This window comes from Branchiostoma lanceolatum, chromosome 6 (genome assembly GCF_035083965.1).
Source record: "Branchiostoma lanceolatum isolate klBraLanc5 chromosome 6, klBraLanc5.hap2, whole genome shotgun sequence".
In the NCBI taxonomy this organism is placed as follows: Eukaryota; Metazoa; Chordata; class Leptocardii; order Amphioxiformes; family Branchiostomatidae; genus Branchiostoma; species Branchiostoma lanceolatum.
The window spans coordinates 8,738,742-8,761,542 of record NC_089727.1 but is presented as its reverse complement, the minus strand read 5'-3'; the positions used below and the strand labels follow the sequence as shown (position 1 = coordinate 8,761,542).

The 22,801-nt window shown below is 38.9% G+C and overlaps 1 protein-coding gene across 3 annotated transcripts in view; it reads left to right on the top strand.

Moving 5' to 3' along the window:
• LOC136436428 (carbonic anhydrase-related protein 10-like) overlaps positions 1 to 22,801 on the top strand; it is a 116,838-nt gene that overhangs the window by 72,581 nt on the left and 21,456 nt on the right. For all 3 annotated transcript variants that reach the window (XM_066430412.1, XM_066430411.1, XM_066430413.1), the window contains one exon: positions 12,062 to 12,157. In XM_066430412.1, the coding sequence (XP_066286509.1) occupies positions 12,062 to 12,157 (96 nt within the window). The remainder of the gene's footprint in view (positions 1 to 12,061; positions 12,158 to 22,801) is intronic.

Below are 22,801 nucleotides of genomic sequence, written 5' to 3'. Positions count from 1 at the left end.
TCTATACCATGTTGCAATATCCTGGGATATTCATTGCTGTATGAATAGTGTTCTACTGCAGAAGTTTTAATGATTGACAATGTTCATCATATGCAGGTTTGTACTTACTTGTCAATGACAAGCTTGAAAACTTTCATTATTAGCCATTTTCTTTGATGTCCATAGTGGACATAACCAATATACAGTTCTACAATGAGTTGGAAAGTGTGATAAAACTGATAGAAGAGCATAAAGCATGAGTGATTGACATTGAAGTAATGATTTTGTATTCATGATATTTGGGTCCTCCATGTCTTGAGTGAATATAACGGCAGAAAACATGCTAAAAAGCCTGTGAAATTTAAGAACAAAGAAACTGAACTGGTCAATTCTGCTAGAGTATTGCTTTTTTTGTGCTTTTGGGTCATTTAAGATCATAGCATTGTCATGATTTCCAGAAAGGAAGACACTACTACTATCTAGTGACATGTTTTCAATAGTTAATTTTTTTAGGTTAGAGTTGTTTTATAATATGACTAGATGAAATATGTTCGTTGAAGCATGTCTATATTGATGATATGTCAAAAGTGCTCATTATTATATTAGTCTTCATCGTCACAGATGATTAATGTGTGAAATGATCTGGAAAGTATTTAATACATTTCCTTCCTCACAAATATCTTTACTTTGACATTTCATTCATCAACAATAAGATAAATAGATAATATGTAAACCTCCTATTCATTAGATCAAGATTGATTTTAGTAGGATCTGAATTTTAGGATTTTTAAAAATCAGAACGTGACTGTATGATACTGATGATATTATTATGAATGAGTTTGTCAACATAAGCTCCACCTTCAAGTCCGTGCATAAGCTAAAACTGCTGTATATTAATGACGATGTCAAAAGTGCTCATTTTATTCATCATTACTACAGACAAATGTGTAAGATGACCTACAAAAATATGTTACGCTTTCATGTCCTAAAGATATTCTTAGCCTCCATTCATCAAGCATGCCAAACTCAATCAAACACTGCCAAACATCGCCACAATTTGTTTTGTAATTTGAACATCCCCCAACTTAAGGCTGTTACAAATACATTATGTAGCTTTGCAAGATGACGTTGGTCGCACAAATTGTTAAAGTTGCAAACGTGCACTCGTGGGAAGACAGTCGCTCATTGTGTCCCTCTTAAAGGGTGATCCATTTAAAGAGAGAGTTACGTTCAGGGCTTCATCTATCCGTTAGCACGGCTCATTAGTGGAAGTAGAACAAGTTAACACAGCAGATGGAGGGGAGGGTTCCATCTAATCAAGTGCTGCACGGCAGTCTTTCTCCTTGGTGCTATTTTTCTTGCTGTAGTCATTAAGAGACAATGGAGCAAATCATGCATAGTGGGAGGGGGATTGGGTTACGCTGGAGATGAATCACTGTGAAGTGGGGAGCAGATTTTCCTTGCGTCGAATTTGCAACCCAGCAATGAAGGGAGAAAGCTAAGTTATCGCTCTGAGGGTGATTCTGACTCTAGTGTCTGTTTTGTTTTGGTGCCACTGTGTGTTGTTACCAGAATATTTTTGTGGTAACAAATTTAAAGGTAAAAGTACCCATAGCCTTTTTGAGGCTGTAGAGGCAGTGGGTTGTGTGTTATCCACTGTGTCTAGGGCATTTGGGCACAGTATTGAAAGGCAGAGCCCGTCCCTCTCCTTCCACTGCCTTTTACCTGTAAGTCCCCAACCAAAGTCGGATAACCATTTTATACCTGGGTGGAGTAAGGACAGAGCCTTTCCCGAGGACACAATGTCTAGCCAGGAACACCAAGAAGTGAACTCATGACCTTTTGATCTTGTGTGTGCTATCCTAGCCACTCAGCCATTTGATGCCACTATTGTGTACTTTGTAAGGATAAGCATTGGATGTGGTTTAGCATTCAAAGCTATGAGGCAAAATCTCACAATACATACTGTATCATATCATATGTTATCTCCTCACAGCCAGAGTCAGTGCTCTAAGGACCTTACAATTTGTGAGGATGAACTGCAAGGGTTTGGAGCAATGCCATCTGTTGGTTGGTAACTCACTGACTCATGTGACCCCAATACAGCAGTAATTGTCCCAGGTGCACTCATAAGACTTGGCTTTGTGCTGTACCCCTACTGTCAGTATTAAGTATGTGGGGTTTATCAGCCTGCTTGAGATATATTTCTACAGGGAGGGGTTGCTAGCCCTTCCCTGTTAACATGCTCAAGGCACCTCCTCTAACACGGGCCCTCATTTTATGTTCTTTCTGAAAGCAGGGTGCAGCCCCAACCAAGATGCCCTTTCAAGTACTGAAGCAGGGTCTCCAAGTTAACAATTAATTGAAACCTGGAGCTCAACTGTGAAGTTCAACCACAGAGAAATTCCAACTCCTTTGCAGTTTGAGGAGAAAAACAAAGGAGACAAAGACTGATTTAGTAAACACAAATCAATATCATTTATGAAAATCATTATGATGTCAAAGGCCAATAGAAAACACTTATTACATATGCTTTATGGAAAGGTGACTTTCAAACTCAAGGTGATATATCACACTTGTCAAAAATGGCTAAAAATCTATAAAAGCCCACCTTTACTTTATGGAAAGAGGATCGCATTAAAGGAAGCAATTTAGACTTGATGATGCATTGTGTCTTTAGAAATGTCAGTGAGCAGACCTTGTACTGATGACCATTAAAAGGTGCCCTGATTCTTATCTTTGCAAAATTTCTGCATATTATGTAAAACCATGCTTTTTCAATTACATGGAAAGCATCTACATAGGCATCAATTTTCATCAATTTCACAAAAAAATGAAACGTTTTCGACCATACTGTGAATCGAACAAAGCATCTGCAAAATGAGCAAATATTAGTCATAAGCTGCAAAAAAGTTTGAATGCCAAACTTAATTCCAAAGTCGAATAAGAAAATGTGAAAGAAAAAAGATGAAGAATCTATTGTTCGATATACCAGACTATATGAATTTGGTCATTCGTTCATTCTTCTTGACCACTTAGATTTCATTATGTAGTCAACTTTCTTGCCAACCTTTGATTTTTTCACATGCGCGCATCAATTTGGGGGTTTTCGAGGATGTCATCCATATAATCAAATCAACATGGCCTGAAGGTTTTATGTTTGACTTAAGTTGGGGTGGTTAAAGGTCAGGGTTCTGTGGCAAAAAGGCTGAACTCACAAGTTAAGAGAGGGTGATGTCTGTCAAGGATTGTAAGTTATATTGTCCATATGTTTAATGTGATATTGATTAAAAGAATACAGGTCATTGACTTTCAATTGAAGTTTTGAACTTAACAGTCTTTATCACTTCACTATGGCCCTGTTAAGAAACTTTGTTGGTGAGACTTGTTTTATTTAAAAGTTTGTCATGATAGAGTAGAATATCAATCTTTTGGGGGGCAAAATTGTGTTTTAAGTAAATCAAGGGTATGGTATAACCATGTTGCTTAGTTGTTAGTATTAATTTCATGACACATTCATTCTTGCTAGATAAAGTCCTACCATAAGTATAATGGTGTTAGTATGATGTATGACAGATGACAAATTCAAGAATAGCGAAAGATCAACAAAAGAGGCTTTTTGCAACCATGTCTCAGTTCTATGTGGGGCAGCCCACAATTCGACCTAAACTTCTTACACCGATTTTAGCTATCAACTAAGTCTTTCTAACAATTGTGTCCATGTGTCCGAATCATATCTTATTATGCAAAAAGTCAAAGAAAGATGTTGCTAGTGATATTTAGAGAGCCTTTTACCAGAATTTCTTGTGAAGTATTATTTTCATGCAATATACAAACAGGGTTGCAATGAACGGCCACTCACCCCCTACCGCATTCATAAGCATTTACCAACCTGCATGTATGAATATAACATAAAGGGCCAATGTCTATGTGTAAATCATCATGCAAGATACAGTACTTTGTTTGAAGTAGCCTTTGCTTTAGACTTTCTAGATCTGTGCTGGCACTAGTTAGGAGCCTTGTGGTCATCTTTATTTGATTGATAACTGAGACTTCAAGTATATGCCAAGTGTCTGGGGTTTTCCTTGTATTGAAGGAAAAACCAGACAGACAAATGTGCTCCAATGTTCAAACCTGGAGAGTGGCCAAGATAGAGTACATTGTTTCAGAAGCAATTGCAGGGATTTATCAAGAAGGGCTGAGTTGTGTCCACAGATTTTAAGCAGACAGATGAAACAATCCAATGTACATCATTTGACAGAATTTCGCTGCTTGTGACAGACAAAATATTTTCCCAATTCGTCATCTCTGATTGAAATTTTTTTTAAAGATCTGTTGATGTAATTTCTGGGTGGTAGGTTTCACATGCGAGGAGGCCAGGACAAGAGTACACAGCAGGAATCAGTAGAGTGGGATGGAAATAATGATTTCTGGTAAGATTTTTCCGTCAAACAAAATTGAGATGACAGAAAACAATTTCAGGCTAGCTAGAAAACTGAATGCAATTAGGTTTTTAGATAAGATTTGGTTCTTTATAGCATGCCACCTGCAAAGAAACCAAAGAAGATACACGTATATTGTGTTGGTGTACTTTTATTCAATGCATCATGTCCTTGGTGCTGAACGTCTGGCTGGTAGTAGGAAATGTTCCAAATTGAATATATTTATGATGTTTTTATGATATTTATGATCATTCGATCCACTCAATTTGATTTTGTTGTCACACAGAATACTTCATAAATCCTTTATCTTTCAATCAACTTCTCCTCATCAGCACTGTGTGAAATCCAATTAAGTAGTTGCAACTGAGTTGTTACTGGAAGGTGCCAAGTGGAAATGTCAAGTGCCGGAGCTGATTTGTGTGAAATGGCTTGGGGTTTGGGTGGAGTTAATTCTCCAAAATACCTTGGACAGTCTGAGCTCTTGTTTCCAATCAAGTTGTCATTCTTGTATATGGCTTGGTTGTACATACTCTGTTGTGTCAATAACAGTTATGTGATGTTTGGTCAAAAAAACTTTTACCTTGTGCTAAAATTAACCTATGGGAAAGAGTGAGAGTGAGTGAGTGAAATTCAACCACACAAAGAAAACCAATCCTCTTACTTTAAGTCTCTGTAATCCAACCAAGATCTAGATTTTTCTCAAGCAATCTAAGAAGGTGGTACAATGGCTTTGTGGGTAGGATTGTTGACTGCGAATCTGGAGTTTGAATCCTTGACAGGTCCCGATGTTGTGTCCTTGGGAAGGGCACTTAACACCTCACTCAACTAGTGTAAATGAGTACCTAGCTTCAGCTAGGGAAGTCCCTCTGGTAGGACGTTAGATGGAGGTCCTGTGTTTGAGGGGAACCAGACCTCAAGCACTTTAAAGTACCCAATATATTTCTAAAAATGTAAGGGTCCTTCGTGGTGTGAGTGGATCAAATGAATCTCAAACTCGCAGCTTGCGCTCTTCATTTCAAACCTAGTGTGTTACACCATAAGGCAGTTTACCTGGAATGCAAAACAAACAAGCAAACAAGAAGCATTGCTAGAAGGACAAAAAATAGCACTGGTGTTGTTGATTCATAAGGCAGCATCCATGGAGCTGTCATTGTTAGAAAACCTCTTTTCTTTGCAGGTGCCCCATTTATTTCTCTGAGTAACAGTGTCTTTGCAGGAGCCAATTTTCCCCAGACAGGCCCATGGGAGCCTGAACACTTGCTTCTTTATTGAATTATAACTCGGCCGATGATATCAGTATTTCCTGGGAGACTGGGCTCCATGCTAATTTGGTTAGCAAAGAAGGTTTCAGCTTCTTTGTCTCTGCTCAATGCACAGTCTTAACGTGGTTATGCCTAGAAGTGTCTCAGAAGTAAGACATGATAATCTTGTTAGGGACACAGATTCTTTTATGAGTTGGTGAGTAGGACTCAATAACAGTATGAATTTCGAAACTTGAGAACTGTGTGAAAATAAAGTTTGAAAATTGTTTGCAGTCATAAATCCATAGTTAATGATCTTATCCAATGCATTTTCATAAAACTAAACTCTACAAGCTATAAATGTAGTATGGTTCTAGACTGATATAATGTTAGATAAAACGGTAAAGGTAAAAAGGTAAAGGTAGTCCCATAGCCTTTTTAAGGCTGTAGAGGCAGTGGGTTGTTATCCACAGTGTCTATGGCGCGGTATTGGAAGGCATAGCTCATCCCTCTCCTTCCACCACCTTTTTCCTCCCCAACCAAAGGCAGGTACCCATTTTCACACCTGGGCAGAGTCTGGATAGTTGTGTTGAGTGACTTTTCCAAGGACACAGCGTCTAGCCAGGAACACCAGGAATGGAACCTGTGTAGCATAGGCACTCGGCCATTTGACGGCACTGATATGATGTTACGTTTGATACCGTTTATCTTCTAGGAAAATTCAAAACTTGTGACAAAGTAAACTAGCTAACAGTGTATTAACTTGTAATTTCCGAGAATTAGCTGTGTAATCTTAGAGTTGAAGTTAGAGTCTAACTCCTGGTATCGGATATCAACTGTGGGAAGATTGCATTTAACTTGGTTACAGGGACCAATGATGCTAAGTTCATAGTCAGACTTAGATTTACGAGGATGTGTATAACCAGGTTACAGTGCTTGAGTTTGCTGAGATCTTAATCTACTGTCTACAACCTAAGACTGTAGAATTTTTCCTCGGAGGGAACTTTAACTTGACCTAACTAGATTATATGCAAGAAACAATATTAATTGTGCCTGATACTTCACCCAAGCTCTCTCTCTTCTTTTTTCCTTTTGAATATTACTGTACATCTCCTCAAGACTTCAGCTCAATGCATTGTTTCACCAGTGGTAGGGTATAAATCCAATCTGAAGACTTACAATCCTGTAAAGAAGAGTATCAGCACCCTTTCTCCCATGAACACAAAGAAACCGTGTCCCTGTCACCAGCTTAAAAGGTTCCAATAAACATTCAACCATCTTTTATTGCTCTCTTGTTGTGCATAAAACAATCATGAAGAATTCATGACATTAGAGTAACAAAGCTGACTCAGTGTTTTGCTGTTTTATTGGACATGTTTTTATGCAATTTGAACTTGAAATTTTGTTCACTTTTTGAGTCTAAAAAACATTACAAAATTGATACAACTGTGAACTTCTTTTTTGTATAACACATTTAGTTTTTTACACTCAGTCTACTCATTTTTGTTCACTTTTTGGGTCTAAGAAACATAATTGATGCAACTGTGAAGTTCTGTTTAGTGTAACACATTAGTTTTGTACTTAAACATGGCAACTATACCAGCAAAACCAACCAAAACCACACAAACAATGGTTTACTGTGTGTCCTCCAATGGACTGTAGTCCCAACCAGTTGCTTGAATATTTGGGTTGGGTGTTCTAGGACCATCTCATGTCTATTGTTACTTACAATATAACCCTTTACCTTATCAATTCTGCAGCTGTACTAGATACTATTTAGTACAATTATGAGTTCACATTCGTAGGAAAGTTTTAGTAAAGTAGTTCTATTCAATTCAATTCTAGTGACTTATATAAAAGATTAAACCTTCAAAGACAGACCATAATCAGCCACTAAACCCTGACATTTGAACCACAAGCACGTCTAAGTTCTAACCCTCCCAAGACGGGGAACAACAGACAGTAGACTGTCTAGTGAGCATTTGGGTGAGTACAACCACTTCTGGTTACACTGTGTAAGCTTCAGTAAACCTGTGGTATTGGATTTGCTTGAGTCTTCCCTAACTCCCTGAAGCCTAAATGATAGACCAATACAAGGCTGCAATTAGTCTTACAGAGTTTCTGACAAGCACCACCAATACATATAGCCAACATTTTTGAAACAAAGCACCTCTACAACTGTTACAGTTCAATCAGCTTAGTAATAACAGCGCTGTCTGACAGTGCGTGGATGACTGCTTGTTAGATTACAGTGATTTTGTGTAGCTATAATGTTCTACGTATTTCACAGTCATCAAGGGACAACAGATGTTGATGATAGACCTACAACATTGAATCATGATGTCGACATTCTTGAGTTTATTATGCGTTTCAGGATGCAACGTCATCGTTTATAAACAATTGTTGTTGATTTATCATTTAAAAAATGATTAGGGCTGTTCCGAAAAACCTAAATACAAGGACAAATCGTCCTCCACACATAATTTCAGAAACATGGCCTTAGGCAAATAGTAGTGGACAAGCTCAAGTCAACCATACACACTCATGCTACATCTTCAGACAAGACGCTTTATAGCTGCACAGTTCCCGTTTAAAACTTTGTTCAAGCCCAGACCAGCTTCGCCTTGTGTGTGGCTTTCCCAATGGTTAGGCTTGAATGACAATTTCAGAAACATGGCCAATTAGGGACCAATCACAAGCAGTCTTGCATATGTGGTACAAAATTCAGCTGTTGTGTTACAGAAAAGTCTGTCATACAGATCCTTGTGAGCGGTTGGATCTGTCACAACCTGCTTGTAAAGCTCTTCGCCATCAATGTTGTACAACGACCTATGATGAATGTGACTGCGTCAAAGACACACAATGTATCAGTAGACATCAGTACTACATGTACTAGACATACAAATGTACCTCTTTTAGGAATTTAAAGATGCATAGAGATGATCATGAAAGTTGCTTTTCTTTCAACCATCAAACTTATCTTACCAGTTCTAGATACAGAAAGTTTTGTTTTATTTGATTGGTTTGCATGATGGCGGCACCTGAATAGTCTTCTCAATGATTTAACGTCCAGTGCCAGATAAAGCACTTTGTAGTAGCTAGCAGTACCCTTCTATTACCATTTACTTTGTCTGTACGGGAAGATTGATTTTCGTTGCGGCAGCTTGTTAGATCGGTGCAAACAATTGGGAAAGGTCAGACAGAGGTCACTAATAGGTCAATACAGGCTGTTGCTCCAAATGCTACGTCGAATGTAGAACGCTTTTCATGGCTAATTGTGTATCCACAAAATTGTCCAAAAGGCCCCTTGTGTTGTAAATTGCAGTTTAAAGTTGGAATTTCATACCCCCCCCCCCCATTTTGGTGTAGCCTGTCTTACATTAGGGATAATTCACTACAAGTTCTCCAAATTTGGGGAATTTGCCACAAACTGACAGTCTCTGCAAATAACTAAACTTATAACGTCTCACACTTGTAGTTGCAAGATGTATCATGGATTCTGTCATGTTGGCAAGTCAATGGTTGTCTAGCAGACCTCTTAATTTATCCACTGGTAAAAACATTTTTAGCATGATGTTACTTAGAATCAAAGGAAAAACGAGATCTTTGAAATTCCTTTTCAGAACAAATTTCAATCCAGCACCTTACAAGAAAATGATAGTCTATAAAATACAAACAATTCAATGTACAATATCTGCATGTATGTATCTTAGAAAGATTAAGCTTCATAGACTGGATAACAAATGCTCCAAACAAAAATCTGAAGTATGCAGAGTATGTGGTCCAAATCTTTGTCAAAAGTAGGTTGAGCCCCACCTCACAGGCACCATGGTAAATCTGCTACAACACCTCATAGTGATAAAGTCTTATTAGCATATGTTTTGGCAGTATAGCACTGTTCCACCACTGGTTTCATTATTGCACAGTCATTCTACCTGCAAGGTCCCACCACTTTTTAATCAACTTAGGCCATAATGTGCCCTTTCATTATAGCTATTAAGAATCAATAAACGGGGGGGAAGGCTGATAATTGCCCATAACCCGTAGGACACATGTACCCCAATCTAACCCTGTGATGAGCCCAGGATCATCTGTGGACATAATACAGTGATGAGGAGTCATTCTGTGCTCATTTGCCCATGTTCTTCATTAATCCTAAGTGCACAGATTGAGGCTCTTGTGACAGTCCATTTTTCTTGCTCCTGAATGGATGAGTGGACGCTTGGGTACAATAAATGAGAGAGAAAATGCCATCAAAGGCAATCATTAAGAATGGGCTGAGAAATGATTTAATATCATGTATCATAGCATTGGGGATAGACCGTATGCAGTGTACCACATGTTGGTTTGATTGGAAATTGCTTAATTATATTCCTTGAAATTTTCAAGTATTGTTGATGTTTTTTAATGTCCTTTCTGTCTTGATAAATTTTAGATCCATCAAAGCTTTATGTGTTGTCTCTAGATGTTTTAGATAGATAGATAGATGTTTTTGTGGCCTACTGTGGTATATAAGAATTTGGTGCACAGACAGACACTATACTTAACAAGCGTAGTGTGGCACCAAATGTCGAAGTGGCTTAAGGGTAGTGGGCACAAGACCAAGAGGTTACTGGTTCATGGCTAGATGTTGTGTTCTTTTGAAAGGCACTTTTCCTGACTTTCTTCACTCCATCCAGGTGTAGAAATTGGTACTAAGACTTTGGTTGGGGAGGTGAATGGCAGTGGAAGGAAAGGATTGGGCTCCACCTTCCAACACCATGTTCAAGAGACAGTGGATAACAACCCACTGCCCCTGCGGCCTGAAAAAGTTTATACTTAACCGTCAGGGAGAACTTGATGTGGCAGACTATCATTGCCAATGAAATTTCACTATAAACTTTATCGCAGGCAACTATGCAAATTCCCTGCAGATAATATCAAACATATCATAACAATGGTAATTGTGAATGCTTTCTTGAATTCGGGAAATTAGCTTCTTGATGCACAATAAAACCACAATATCTTGCTCTTCCGTCCATCATATTAGATAGTGATTGAAAAGAGACAGTGGTCAACTTTAGTATGATCATAACAATTAAAACATAATTGTTACAGATTGAACTTAATAGTCTCAATGATGCCTTCATTGCTTTGGTATGAAATTATCATGGCAAAAAGTTCACCGCAATAAATCCACCATTACAAAAATGCTTGTCTATGAAATCCAAACCTATTATTGTATCGTTATTCCCTGTTTTATGGCATATTACTTCATAACTAGAAGCTTTCATGGCGATGATTCCGATTTACAGGCTTGCGTTCCCTTTATTACATAATTAACATCGTCAATCTCTAATAACACTCATGTATTGTGTATGAGTCAAGACATGGCGGAACGTGACACCTAAAGATGACAGGAAGTTTTATCTCCGAAGTTTAAGTCTTTCAAACGCAACATCGCATGGCAGTGAACAACCCATTCAGTCAGTTATTCAAAATGCGCAGGTCACAATCAAATGCTTTCAGGAAGATGTTGGCGTCGGAGCCTGTAAAACTTTCCACTGTTGACGAGCAGTGTAAAACAGCAGTAAAGAGGCAGACATGCCAATTTCTATGCAGAGGGCTAGCATGATAGCCTTGAAATGTAACACATTTCCTCTGGGCTTATGAGGACATTCTGAGCTAAATGATGCAGGAAAAAGGAGACCTACAATGTACCTAAGTTTAAGTTTTCCCATATACCTTGTTCATGTTACAGAATGTTCAATTTCACAGTAGAGTGTGCATTACATGAATATTATCTATCAATAAGTCATTCATATTCAGAACAAAATATTTGGAGCTAATGTTCCTATCAATGTTATGTCATCAATGTTGTGGGGAATGGGCAAATTACATGTCATGCCATAAAAATGAATTTAAGTGAAAGGGCCGATATCAATGGTCATTATCAGTCACATATAACTATGAGAAATACCTTGGAGAAATATTGCAATGTTTTAAATTGCCATCTGCAGAACATATTTTACTGCCATAAAAACGGAGGCATTGTATTCGGTTGTTAGGTTTGTTTGTTTGTGTGTCCTGGTGTGTGTCCGCAGCCTGCCAGGGCATAAGGTGGGAATGGTGTAATAGGATATCTGGAGAATTGGAAGTCTGGTTTTGCTCTGCTCCAATGTTGTAGACAAGTGCATTAAGTCAGACTCATGACTACATCCACACATGTCTGGGTGTTAGGGATACACATTTAGAGCATGTCGAACATGTTTTGATATTTGTACCCAACCGTTCAAGCCTATACAAGTGATGTAATCATGTATGAACATATCTTTTTTGTGTCACAGCTACACAGATGTTGATCTAAATGTTTACCAATTAATCTAACCTGTCTCTTGTCTGCCCCCCTCCCCTCTACAGCTGCAGCTGCTATTTTACAACTACGACCTGTACGGGGACCTGGCGGAAGCCACCAAAGGAACCAGTGGACTCGCCATCATCTCTCTCTTCATACAGGTGGGGAATTTGCATTCTTGGAATCTGACTTCTACTTATTATGATAAGTATATCAGCTTATACAGCTTGTACCTACCTGTATGCATGCTGTACAAAACTGACCAGGTTTGTTGTGCTTAAAGGGGGTTTACCTAGGTGTAACAGACCGTTCGGTGTAAAATAAACAGCTGCTGCCGCACCGCGTGCCTGTGAAGCTGATGTGTTACGTCGAATGGCGGTTGTACCGGCTATATAGATACAGATACAGATACCTGTTATGCACAATAAATAAAACGTAAACAAAATCTAAAAGGAATTCAAAGTTTCTTCTGACTCGCTGATACATGTACAATTCTACACTGCATCACCTGATAGAATTAACCCTCTCCCTGCTGCCTAACCCCATAACCACTACAAATTTGGTACCAAGCGGATACCTCAGCAAGCTGAGGGTTAAAGATGAAGGGCCTCACAATTTTGAGCCAGGATCCAGAAAGCCTATGAGCTCCTTGATGAAACAAGATAATCAGCGGTTTTAGTTTCTTTTCTTCAACTAGGGAACACTGATATACTGTAATGTAGAAATGTTCGTGGTGGTTTTATGTTCTCGGTTTTTGATTCGCGGTTTTTGTGGTGAACTCTTCAGTGCAATTTCAAAACCAGCCACCAATGACTGTAGTGCTACTATTGTTTCAAACGCAAACTTAAGACCACCGCGAACACTCCATTTTTGCCCTAACGCGATCTGAAAAACCACTTAAATGTATTTACCTTTAACATCTACTAAAATGGCTTAATCTTGTTGTTTCTTCAAGTGACCTTCAGTTAGTACAACATGAGTTTCCAGTGATGTGGCACAGCAGGCAAGGGACTTTACTTAGAGGAAATGGTTTCAAGTTCAGGCATGACCTTCCTGACCTTATCAATAACTGTGGGCTTGCTTCATAGTCATACCTACACTTAAGGCTCGTAAACTTGTCAGACTTGTCATAATTCAAAACTTTGCTGACTTCCCTTGAAGTATTGTATCATACCCTCAAATCATGAAGTGTAAAGATGCAAACTAGGTGCCTCTGGGATACATCTAATGAAAGGTGGTTCCTGTGTTTGGCATCTTGGCAATTTCCACTGTCAAACTCCAGACACCAAACATAATTGCTATTAGCTATTGCCAGACAGGTTTATGCTTACGTCTCCGATGCAAATGGGATATTGCCTACCTGCCTATGTTATCAAGGTGCTATTGTGAACTATGGATCTATTCAAGCAGGTGGACAGAAAAAGTCATTGAAAGAGAATCCAGGATTTTCAGCTGACTTGTTTACAAAACATGACTGTTACACAAGATACAACTTAAAATGCATCAAAATTGCCTTTAAATCATGAGTATTGCCAAAATAAAAAAATGTTGGCTCCATTTTTTGGGTTTCTAACCAAACTTGGTCTTATGTTCAGTTAACTTTTTTTGCAACATTGGCAAAGAAAGTTTCACATTACTGCAAACTAGACTAAGTGCTGTACCTTCTGGAAATGCCTTCCTCAGTGGGGAAAAAGCTCTTCTATCAACCAATCAAAGAATGATATACAGAGAGTTCAAATTCTGCAGAGAATCTCTAAGCACCAACGCTTCAGATTAGTTTCTTAATTGGTTTCAAAATTGAGCGTCATTCCTGGGAGGGTTATACATCCTAGATCATGTCGTCTGCATGTTTTCCCTATTGCTCGTGTGGTTAATCATGGCTTTCCCTTAAAGTCATGCAATTTTTATCTTGAGCAGTGCAAGAGATGATCACCAACGGAGCAGAGTACCGCAACTTGTTATCATGTATTTCTCATTAGGAAACATGCTCTGATGGAAAGTGGGACTTAGGAATCCTGGGGTGCTATAGATTAAAGATGGTTTAAAGATTAGAAACCACATGTGTGAAGGCTTATATAAATTATGCAACTTCTTTATGTATAACTACCTTATACAGTAGATGTTGACATTTTTGCGATTGTTTAATGTTCGTTGTTTTGTGGTAACCTCTTCACAATCAACTTAAAACTGCCACAGAAATGCTTGCTATGTCTTCTGCTCCCCTACACCTTGCGAACTAAAAACTACTGAGAACACTCCATTTTCTCCCTACCACGAAATTAAATCCCCAAGAGCTTAAAGGTATTTATAGTAATCATAAATTTAGATTAGAACATTGCAGCCATGATTATCTAAATGTATGTTTTTTCATAAGATGACAAGCATCAAAATGATATCAGACTTCAAATAGAAGCAATGGTCTTGAAATGAATTGCTTCATTCTTTCAAGTCCAATAAGATAGGTAAATTATAGCAAAGTATTGTACAGATCTTTGTTTGCAGCCGTCAAAAGTTGACCTTATTTGGACTCATTCCATCCCGTTAATTTGGAAACTGAAGTAGAAACCGAAGCACATGGCATTACTTCCAAAGAGTTGAATAATTTCTGGTGCTATAAACATCTTTGAAAGCCAGTTGAGTAATTTCTAGCATCGTAAACATCGTTAAAAGCCATGAGGAGGTAATTTGCATCTACGTGCGTTGTGTTCCTTTTATAAAGCAGAATGCCTCATATCAGTCTCAGGTTGCAGCCTTGAAAGATTGCTCTTTACTGCAGGATTTCTGGATACAATCTTTAGTCGATGGGTAGAACAATAAAACAGGGCGCTAATGGCGGACCCCATTCAGTTCTGAACCGTGATAAACCTCAGTGAAGGCTGTGCATATTGAGTAAGGTTTATTTCCATCTCTTAGCCCTTCTAGGCATACCGATGTCAAACAGCTACAGATAGTAATTGGAGGAAGATACTGTTAATGCCGTTGCAGTTTGCTTGGATTTAAGTTTGGGGTAGAGAGAAAATGGAGTGTTTGAGGTGGTTTTTAGGTCGAAGTTGAAACAAGAAGGTAGGGGGCCGGGGCAGAACAGGCATTTTGCAGTGGGTTTAAGTCTGGGTTGAAGAGTTACCACAAACTTAATACACTGCAAAAATGTCAGCATGTACAGTATTAGAGTGAAGATACCCTGGCATGATGATGACAGTAGTAGATATTTGATGGACATTGCTTAAAAGGAGAATCTACTGTTACTATTCAATAAAAAATTATCACTTCTGCTAAACCAGTAGTACTTTGGGGAACAAAATTTATCTGTGATTACACATTGAAATAGAACATGTTCACACGATTAGAATTATTTAGAGCATGAGAGAAATTTAACAGTGTTGTTAAAATCATACTTTTTTTTTTCAAAAAGTTAAGTTATATCTATCACGGTTGCAAATCATCGGAAACAATTGATCAAAAATGACTTTTGCATAGAATGTCCAATATTGCACTGAAAAGAGGGAAGGTGCACTATGGGTCACGGCTATGATGAAAGTCAGGGACAAGTTCAATAATATGTGTACATATCAGATCATGAGAAATGACAATGCAGAGGTTCTTGATGTATTAATACATGTGGCTTTTCATACATTTTCCATCAATTTTCATACTAAACCATTCAGCCCTTGAGTCATTTTTTATCCATGTGTTGTTTGTCAAAAGTGATCTCTAAGTGAAAACTTCAATATCTTTCCTCAAAATCAATTTTATTCATGTAAAATCCATCTGTGTCATTTCAATGACCCTTTCTTAAATTCATACTGCATTTGGGAAACCATTATCGCTTGCTCATGTTGCTTTACGTCTGAATTGTCTACGCAATAGATCTTTCCGCTCTCGAGAGTGCAGAAATAATGTAACATTTGACCTTGGGCCACGATATTGTCTTTTAGAGACCTTCCACCCTCCCACGAACATCAGTCTTTTTACCTTTCCTATTGATTGAACTCGCAGGGAGGGATCTTATCTATACATCCGCCATCAAACTGAGTGCTGGAGAAATTGGTACTGAGGAGGGTCGATTTCCCAAAGCCTGGGATCTGCGTGGCGCGGAGGAATATGTCGTACATCACACCCACTATTTACAGTCCCAAGTCTCTCCGCCGGCCTTGTGTGAGGCTGTTAGGGGAGCAAAGTGCTGGCGGGCCGGTAAAATTAGCCGTAATTAGTGGTACTTCTGCGTCGGCTCGCGCATTACGCCGTCCAGGATTGCATCCTGTTGATTCCTCTCCGCAATTTTGCGATCCCTCCCTTTCTCGACGGACGCATGTCTCCCTTCCTGTTTGTGTGACACGTAAATCGCTGCAATCAATCAGCCCGCGGGAAAATGTCCCCCTCAAGTCCAGAACTTTCCATTAAAAAGGAAAAGGGATGAAAGCATCAACCATAGTCATTTAGATTTAAGACTCGTGTCAGCCTGAAGGAGGTTTACGTCATTGTTTGTCTCAACTTCAGAGTAGAGAGGACACCAAAAGTGCTTTCGTGTTATTCGAAAATATATCGTCAGTGTATTCTCACTGTGAGCCTTTTTTACTGTCTTGGATTGGCTGTATTCTGAGAGCTAGACAGGAAAGAAATGTAATATGTATTAACTGGTTTCTTACACTTTGCACTCCTAATGAAGTTCAGGGGCTATTGCAGAAAAACGTCAATAACAGTATCTATACAGGAAGCTTTGAATTCAGCATTACACTCATATTTCAATATTTTTAAGTACCCAATGGGATAAGTCTCGCTGACTTATTCAAGATACAAAATTAGGTAATGTGAAAATTAGACAAAGGTGAATACACAGAACCTTAAAGGCTTACTGAAGGACCCTAGGGCTGTCTGAAAGTGGGTAAGTTATGGTAGATATGATTTTATCTAATTACAAAATTTAATAACAATGTGTACAACATTTTTCCAATTTGGCAATATTCCTAGTAATTATGAAAGTGGGTCTCTGGGTAAATGGGTCATTAAAAAAATCCACCACGGCATAATCCGAAAATCCACCACACCATAAGCTTGTTCTATGCTAAAAGTCACTACAAGGCTAAAAGGCTACTAAATTGTCCCTGTCTCTAGTATTGAAAGACCTTTACCGAAACAACTATTGAAAATATAAACAAATCAACCATAAGAAATGAATACAAACTGAGAGTATACATGGAGTACGCTTTCCCATCGTGGAGGTACATGCTGATGGTACATGACCTAACAGACACCCAGTTACAAAAACTTGATGCCATTCACACAAAGGCGATCAAGACATGGCTTAAAATGCAACCTGGTGCCACAAACGCTATCCTGTACAACACAAGGGGTCTCAACTATAGAACTATCTCAGACCTGTATCTAGAGGCCCACACCCTGGCCTACAGTAGATCAACCCTCAAAGGCGACGAGAAAGTAAAACATGCTGTACAAGCTAAGCTAGACCGTGAATCGCAATGGACCAGGAAGATGCAGAAGTGTGGTATTAAAACGTCCCACACTATCCACCAACAGGCCACACATGCAGCAAAAGATTCAGAATGGTCTTCTGTGCGTAAACACATCAAACAACAGGTGACAGATATGCGTCATAACGTCTGGAGCGAGCACCAGAAAACCCTACTACAGCAAGGGCGCATGCTACAACTCCTGGAAGAAGAGAAATGTGACCTTACGTGGCGGTCGATCATATACAACCTACCAAAAGGTGTTCTCAGCTTCGCGGTACGTGCCTCGATCGACGCCCTGCCCACATTCTGTAACCTGATCACCTGGGGAAAACGCAACAGTGACCGATGTAAACTGTGTGGTAACCGAGAAACACTTCACCACGTCCTGAACCACTGCAGTGTCTCTCTTCAGCAAGGGCGATATACCTTTCGACACAACGCCATATTAAAGTACATAATGGACAGCATCCAGGAGGCTATCGATCTCCCACAGACCAACGCTACAGTCTACGCAGACATCCAAGGACACACTATCAACGGAGGAACCGTGCCGGCGCACATATTACCTACAACTCAGAAACCAGACTTAGTCACCTACCTCCCAGAACAAAGGACAATCCACATACATGAACTAACTGTGGCCTTTGAACAAAACATTAACACGAGCCATGAACGAAAGGTAAACAAATATTCAGCCCTAGCGACAGAATTGAGAGCTGCGGGCACCACAACCACACTTACCTGCTTCGAGGTTGGATCAAGGGGACTCATCACACCAGAGAACAAAAACAGACTGCGGACAATGTTCAAAGTAGTGCAGGCAAAAGTGCCTAAGAACCTTTTCAGAGACATTAGCCGCATAGCTATTCTATCGTCATATGCCATATGGAGTGCGCGACACGAGCCCCACTGGGAAGCAGACACTTTACTGTAGAAGCAACCGTAGTCCTGCCCTAAGTGCAATATCAATTTGTAACCTTTGTATATAAGTGAATATGTATTCGGATTTTAACTGTGAATTGTATTTGTAATTCGTCCGTCCCTGCACATTTGGTCACCACATCGTGATGACCATCGTGACCTGGGCTTTGTGTCCTACTTTCTTTTCAAATAAAGAATGATTTTACTACCCTGTTATACTATTAGAGTGTCTCTGTTTTTGGCACTGAAAGTCTCTAGTTTGTCACACGTACCAAACGATGCCTTGTGCTTTAAGTCTGTAACTCTCACACTGTCCCTGTTACTAAAATTGTTTTTGTCTCTCTCTCATAACAGAAGTCTATCATATGTATATGTAATCCATAACTTCGGAATGGTGTTTGCGTCTCATCTTGAAGTGACATTTGGGTCTTGTTACGTGGTGACCATTGAGTAAAAAAAAAGAAAGTTTGTTCTACTCTCAAACTGTCCCTAGTGCTGAAACTGTTTTGTCTCCTCTACAGCAAGTCTTTTACTTTCACTCTGAGACTGTCTCTTATTCTGAAATTCTTCTTGTCTCTTGTCTATCACATTGTTCTTACTCTCAGGCTGTCCCTGTCCCTGGTGCTGAAGCTGTTCTTGTCTCCTGTACAGCAGGTTTATCGTTTTGTTTTAACTCTTAGACTGTTCCTGTCTCTGATGCTTAAACAAATTTTGTCTCTTGTACAGCAGGTCTATCACTTGGTTGCAACTCTCAGGCTGTCCCTGGTGCTAAAACTGTCCTTGTCCCTTGCACAGCAAGTGTATTTCCTTGTTACAGCCCTCAGACTGTCCCTAGTGCTAAAACTGTTCTTGTCTCCTGTACTTTCTTCTTACTCTCCTACTGTGCCTTTCCCTGGTGCTGAAACTGTTATTGACTCCTATTTATGAATTCTATCATGCTGTTTTCCTTACTTTTTCAAAGCAATAGTTCATTTTTGTTTTTGCGTTCCTATTAATCATAGTTTGTATACTAAGCTTTTATTCCCATTAGTCCATTTTCTAAAACAAATTTGTGAACCAACAAATAACATTGATAAAGCCTGATTGAGATAACAACATTTCCTACTCCAGTCACCCATGGCTGACATTTGGGTGCCCTTGACTATTCCCCGGCCTTCAGATGCCATCAGAGGTTACAGGCAGGTCAGTGACATTTGAGATGACAATTGGTGATAACACTCCCAGGATTTGAGCTACTACCTAGACATCAATCTCAATTATCACATGTCGTTGGTCATGACTACTGCTCAGGAAATGGAAGTTCAGAGGGAATTTGTCAACAGCTGAAATAAATCAACTTTCATTGATGGTATGCCACTTTCGGTTAATGGTTTTTATTGTTGATTTCAAACAGGTTTTGGGGCATAGTGCAGTGGCCTAGGGAGTAGAGTACCTGTGCTGCATTTGGGAGATCATGGATTGATACCAAAGACTTTAAAAATGGTACATATTGCCAATGCCTTTAAGTTTGCAGGTATTTAATACAGTGGGAGGAAGAAAAGTGAGTGTTTTTTGGTGTTTTTTAGTTCACCGTTAAAACAAGGTGGTAGGCAGGTAGGGGACAAAACAAGCACAGTGGTTTTAAGTTTGTAGTGAAAACGTTACCCACAAAAAAACATTAAACACTAGAAAAATTTCAACGTTTACCGTATTATAACGCTTTTGAGAAAGAGTATGAAAGTAGAACGTACACAATACTAAGACTACCTTAGAAAGAAGATACGTCTTCTTTATATCAAACAGTCAATAACACAAATACTATTCCTGTCATTTTGGTGATGGATGAGCTTGTTTGTAGGAGGCTTAACTTTGAAGTGTCTGTTGGCAGACAGCAATCAGTGGGGCTACATGTATAAAGATGACTTACCCACATGTATGCCTACAGCTTAAAACTGTCTCCTGCTGTGATGTAATTACATGTAAGTACCTGGAATGTATGCATCTTATTATGTCTTCCGTCGACTGATGAATCTAGTATGTTCTACTGCAAGCAGGTTATGGTGGCAATTTCCTGTTATGGTTTCCAATGGAATGTTACATGTATGTATATCAATTTCTCAATCTTATGTAACATCTTGAGCCTATATCATACGCTGACACCCTCAAAGTTTATCTTGTGGAAATACGAGTCTCAGAGCAATTTTCAGGTCTTAGTGGTCTTATCATTAGAATATCGGATCAAGAACACTGACTAATGCTTTTCTGTTTATAAGCGTGAAAGTCTTGAATCTTAGCAAAGAAGGTTATAGTTAGCATTTCCAAATACATTATGTAAATGAGGCCCTGATTTTCATGATTTATGTCTGATAGTGTACACCTTTATTTAGGTCATTGTTTAAACTTGATCTTTGTTTTCCAGGCCCCTAGTAACCTATCAAATATTATAAGGATCCATCTCACTCATATTATAAGGATCCATCTACAGCTCTTTGAGTTATGCTGACAGACAGTTGACAGACACACACACACACACACACACACACACTAACAAACAGCACTGAAAAGGTAACCTTTTTGGCAAAGGTAATGATCATTTAATTACGTTATTCCAGGAAGTTATGTCTGAGAACTATTATCATATAGCATTTCCCCTGATTGAAAATTTCAACTTACCTGAACCAATTTGGCACTTGAGTAGGCTTGATTTGGTCACGATTTGCTGCCTTCTCTTTCAATGTAATTTTACACCCAGAAAGATTAGGGGGAATAATTCCTGCAACATTGGGGCATGGATGGATGGATGAATGCACCAATGGATGGAAACACAGTGCTGGAATATTACATCAGGGACTTAAATGCAAACTGTGTGCTCTATTCTCGTAACATAGCTTTACCAATTATCCTGCACTAACTATCACAGTACACTTTGGGTCATGCATGCATGTCCAGGTGTATCATGCAAAGGCCAGTTCTTCTGGGTAATAAAGACAGACATACTGTGATTCTTGAAATGTTAACTGTGCTTTATGTTAGCAGTTTTTGCCATGATCCCTTCACTGTGAACCAGTGTTTCCTTTACTGTACAGTATGTGATTATTGATTTAAAACCATCACGAACACTCAAATCAACTCAAAATTAAAGTCATTTACAATAAGAATGATCCTTAGTCACGACTCTCCCTTATACAAAAAACAAAATATGTTTGCATCCAGGGACACAACAAAATACACTCCTAAAGCTACGTTAGTGTATTGTGTTGGGTTTTGCCCCGAGACTCCTTGTTTGCAAGGGAAGTCGTGTCTGCCATCTTTGCCCTTCTGTATCATGTGGGAATACCACTACATGGCACTATAAAAGGTAGGATGTCTCCTGATACACACTTCGAAAAGAAGTCAGACTGATTCTAATCAGCATTGGACACACAGGGAGGTAGCCTCAAAGGAAATCATTCAAAGAGAAAAGTTTGTTTTACATTCTTAGATACAATTCTTCTGCTGTTAAGGCTTCCATACAATAAATAGTTTTGTTAGGTTGGTGAGTCATGGGATAACAAAGTTCTTTGTACACAAGCAAGTGTTTTATTTTAAAGCCAATGTTTGGGTGACCGTTTTTCACCTTTTTTGGGGTAATACTGACATCTCTTTCATACTGCAACTAATTGTCTCTCCTAACAGATGCGGTCCCAAATGTGTTTTCACATATATATTAGGTAGTTCATGTGGTGTGGACTCAAGACTGTTTGGCATACTGCAGATTCTGCAAAATGGTAATCTATGCCGATAACATGCAACTATACATTTTAAACAGCTTTTAAAATGGGTGTTTTTCAGCCTACACACAACTTTGACTACAGTCCCTGTCCCTGGTTCTGAAACTGTTAATGTTTTGTAGGCTGTGCCAGAGTGCCAAGAATACCTTGACTATTTACTGCCCTTGGTGTTCTTTTCATCTTCTGCACTTAAGCATTATCTGACTTGAATCTTTCTGCATAAAATGCTTCCCAAAAGAGATTTAAAACTGCAGTTTTAAAAGGGTTGAAAACCTATGATGGAAACCTTACAGGCTAGCACTGAAAGGAAGACAAAATAAATCTCACCTCTTTGTCACTTTGATAATGATTTCTTGTAGTTCAGATACAAGTTAGACATCAAAAGATGTGTATTTGGAAACAACAAGCAAGCTAACGTAAGTTTGTTCTTAAACTTTATCTTTAGACTTTTAGAAAAGTCTTAGCACAAGACTGTAGGATGTTGTCAATCACTCCTTTGTGAAGGTAATTTACTGAACATAGCCACAGACTTGGAAACCTTCCTGTGATATGAGAGATTTCAGAAACGGTTTTCAAATGGAGTTGCTGTCAGGAAAACAACACCTTCAGTATTGCCTTCACTGCAAATCGCTCAAACTAAAGAGTCAGAGTTATTTCTTGGCAT